This window comes from Apaloderma vittatum, unplaced genomic scaffold (assembly GCF_000703405.1).
Source record: "Apaloderma vittatum isolate BGI_N311 unplaced genomic scaffold, ASM70340v1 scaffold25920, whole genome shotgun sequence".
Lineage (NCBI taxonomy): Eukaryota > Metazoa > Chordata > Aves > Trogoniformes > Trogonidae > Apaloderma > Apaloderma vittatum.
The window spans coordinates 9,995-10,350 of NW_009694326.1; the positions used below are offsets into that span (position 1 = coordinate 9,995).

The window sequence follows — 356 nt, forward strand, 5'->3', positions numbered from 1 at the left end:
TCCGGCCACCCGCCCCCCCCCCCCCCGCCCGCCGCGCCAGCTCACCTGCAGCTCCTTGACCCAGGAGCAGTGCCAGTAGGACAGGCCTGCCCACTTCACGAAGAACTCGCGCTCCGGAATCCCCTCCAGCACCTTCGGCGCGGGCAGAGCCAGCTCCGTGCCTGGGGCGGGCAGCACGGGTGGCAGCGGGGTGGCCGGCGGCTCCTTCCAGGCCCAGTGCAGGATGCGTTGGACTTTGCCCTTCAAGGGAGGGCACTGGGGGCAAAAAAGCAAACAATCAAGGGCATCAAACAGGGCCTGACATCCCATCCAAAATCTGGCAGGGGAGCCGCCAGCCAGCCAGCACCCCCCGTGGG

At 68.8% G+C, this 356-nt stretch overlaps 1 protein-coding gene across 1 annotated transcript in view; it reads right to left on the reverse strand.

Moving 5' to 3' along the window:
- LOC104272391 (chromodomain-helicase-DNA-binding protein 5) overlaps positions 1-356 on the reverse strand; it is a gene marked incomplete at both ends in the record, with an annotated part of 13,823 nt that overhangs the window by 9,787 nt on the left and 3,680 nt on the right. The window contains one exon of the mRNA XM_009867374.1: positions 10-255. Within this exon, the coding sequence (XP_009865676.1) occupies positions 10-255 (246 nt within the window). The remainder of the gene's footprint in view (positions 1-9; positions 256-356) is intronic.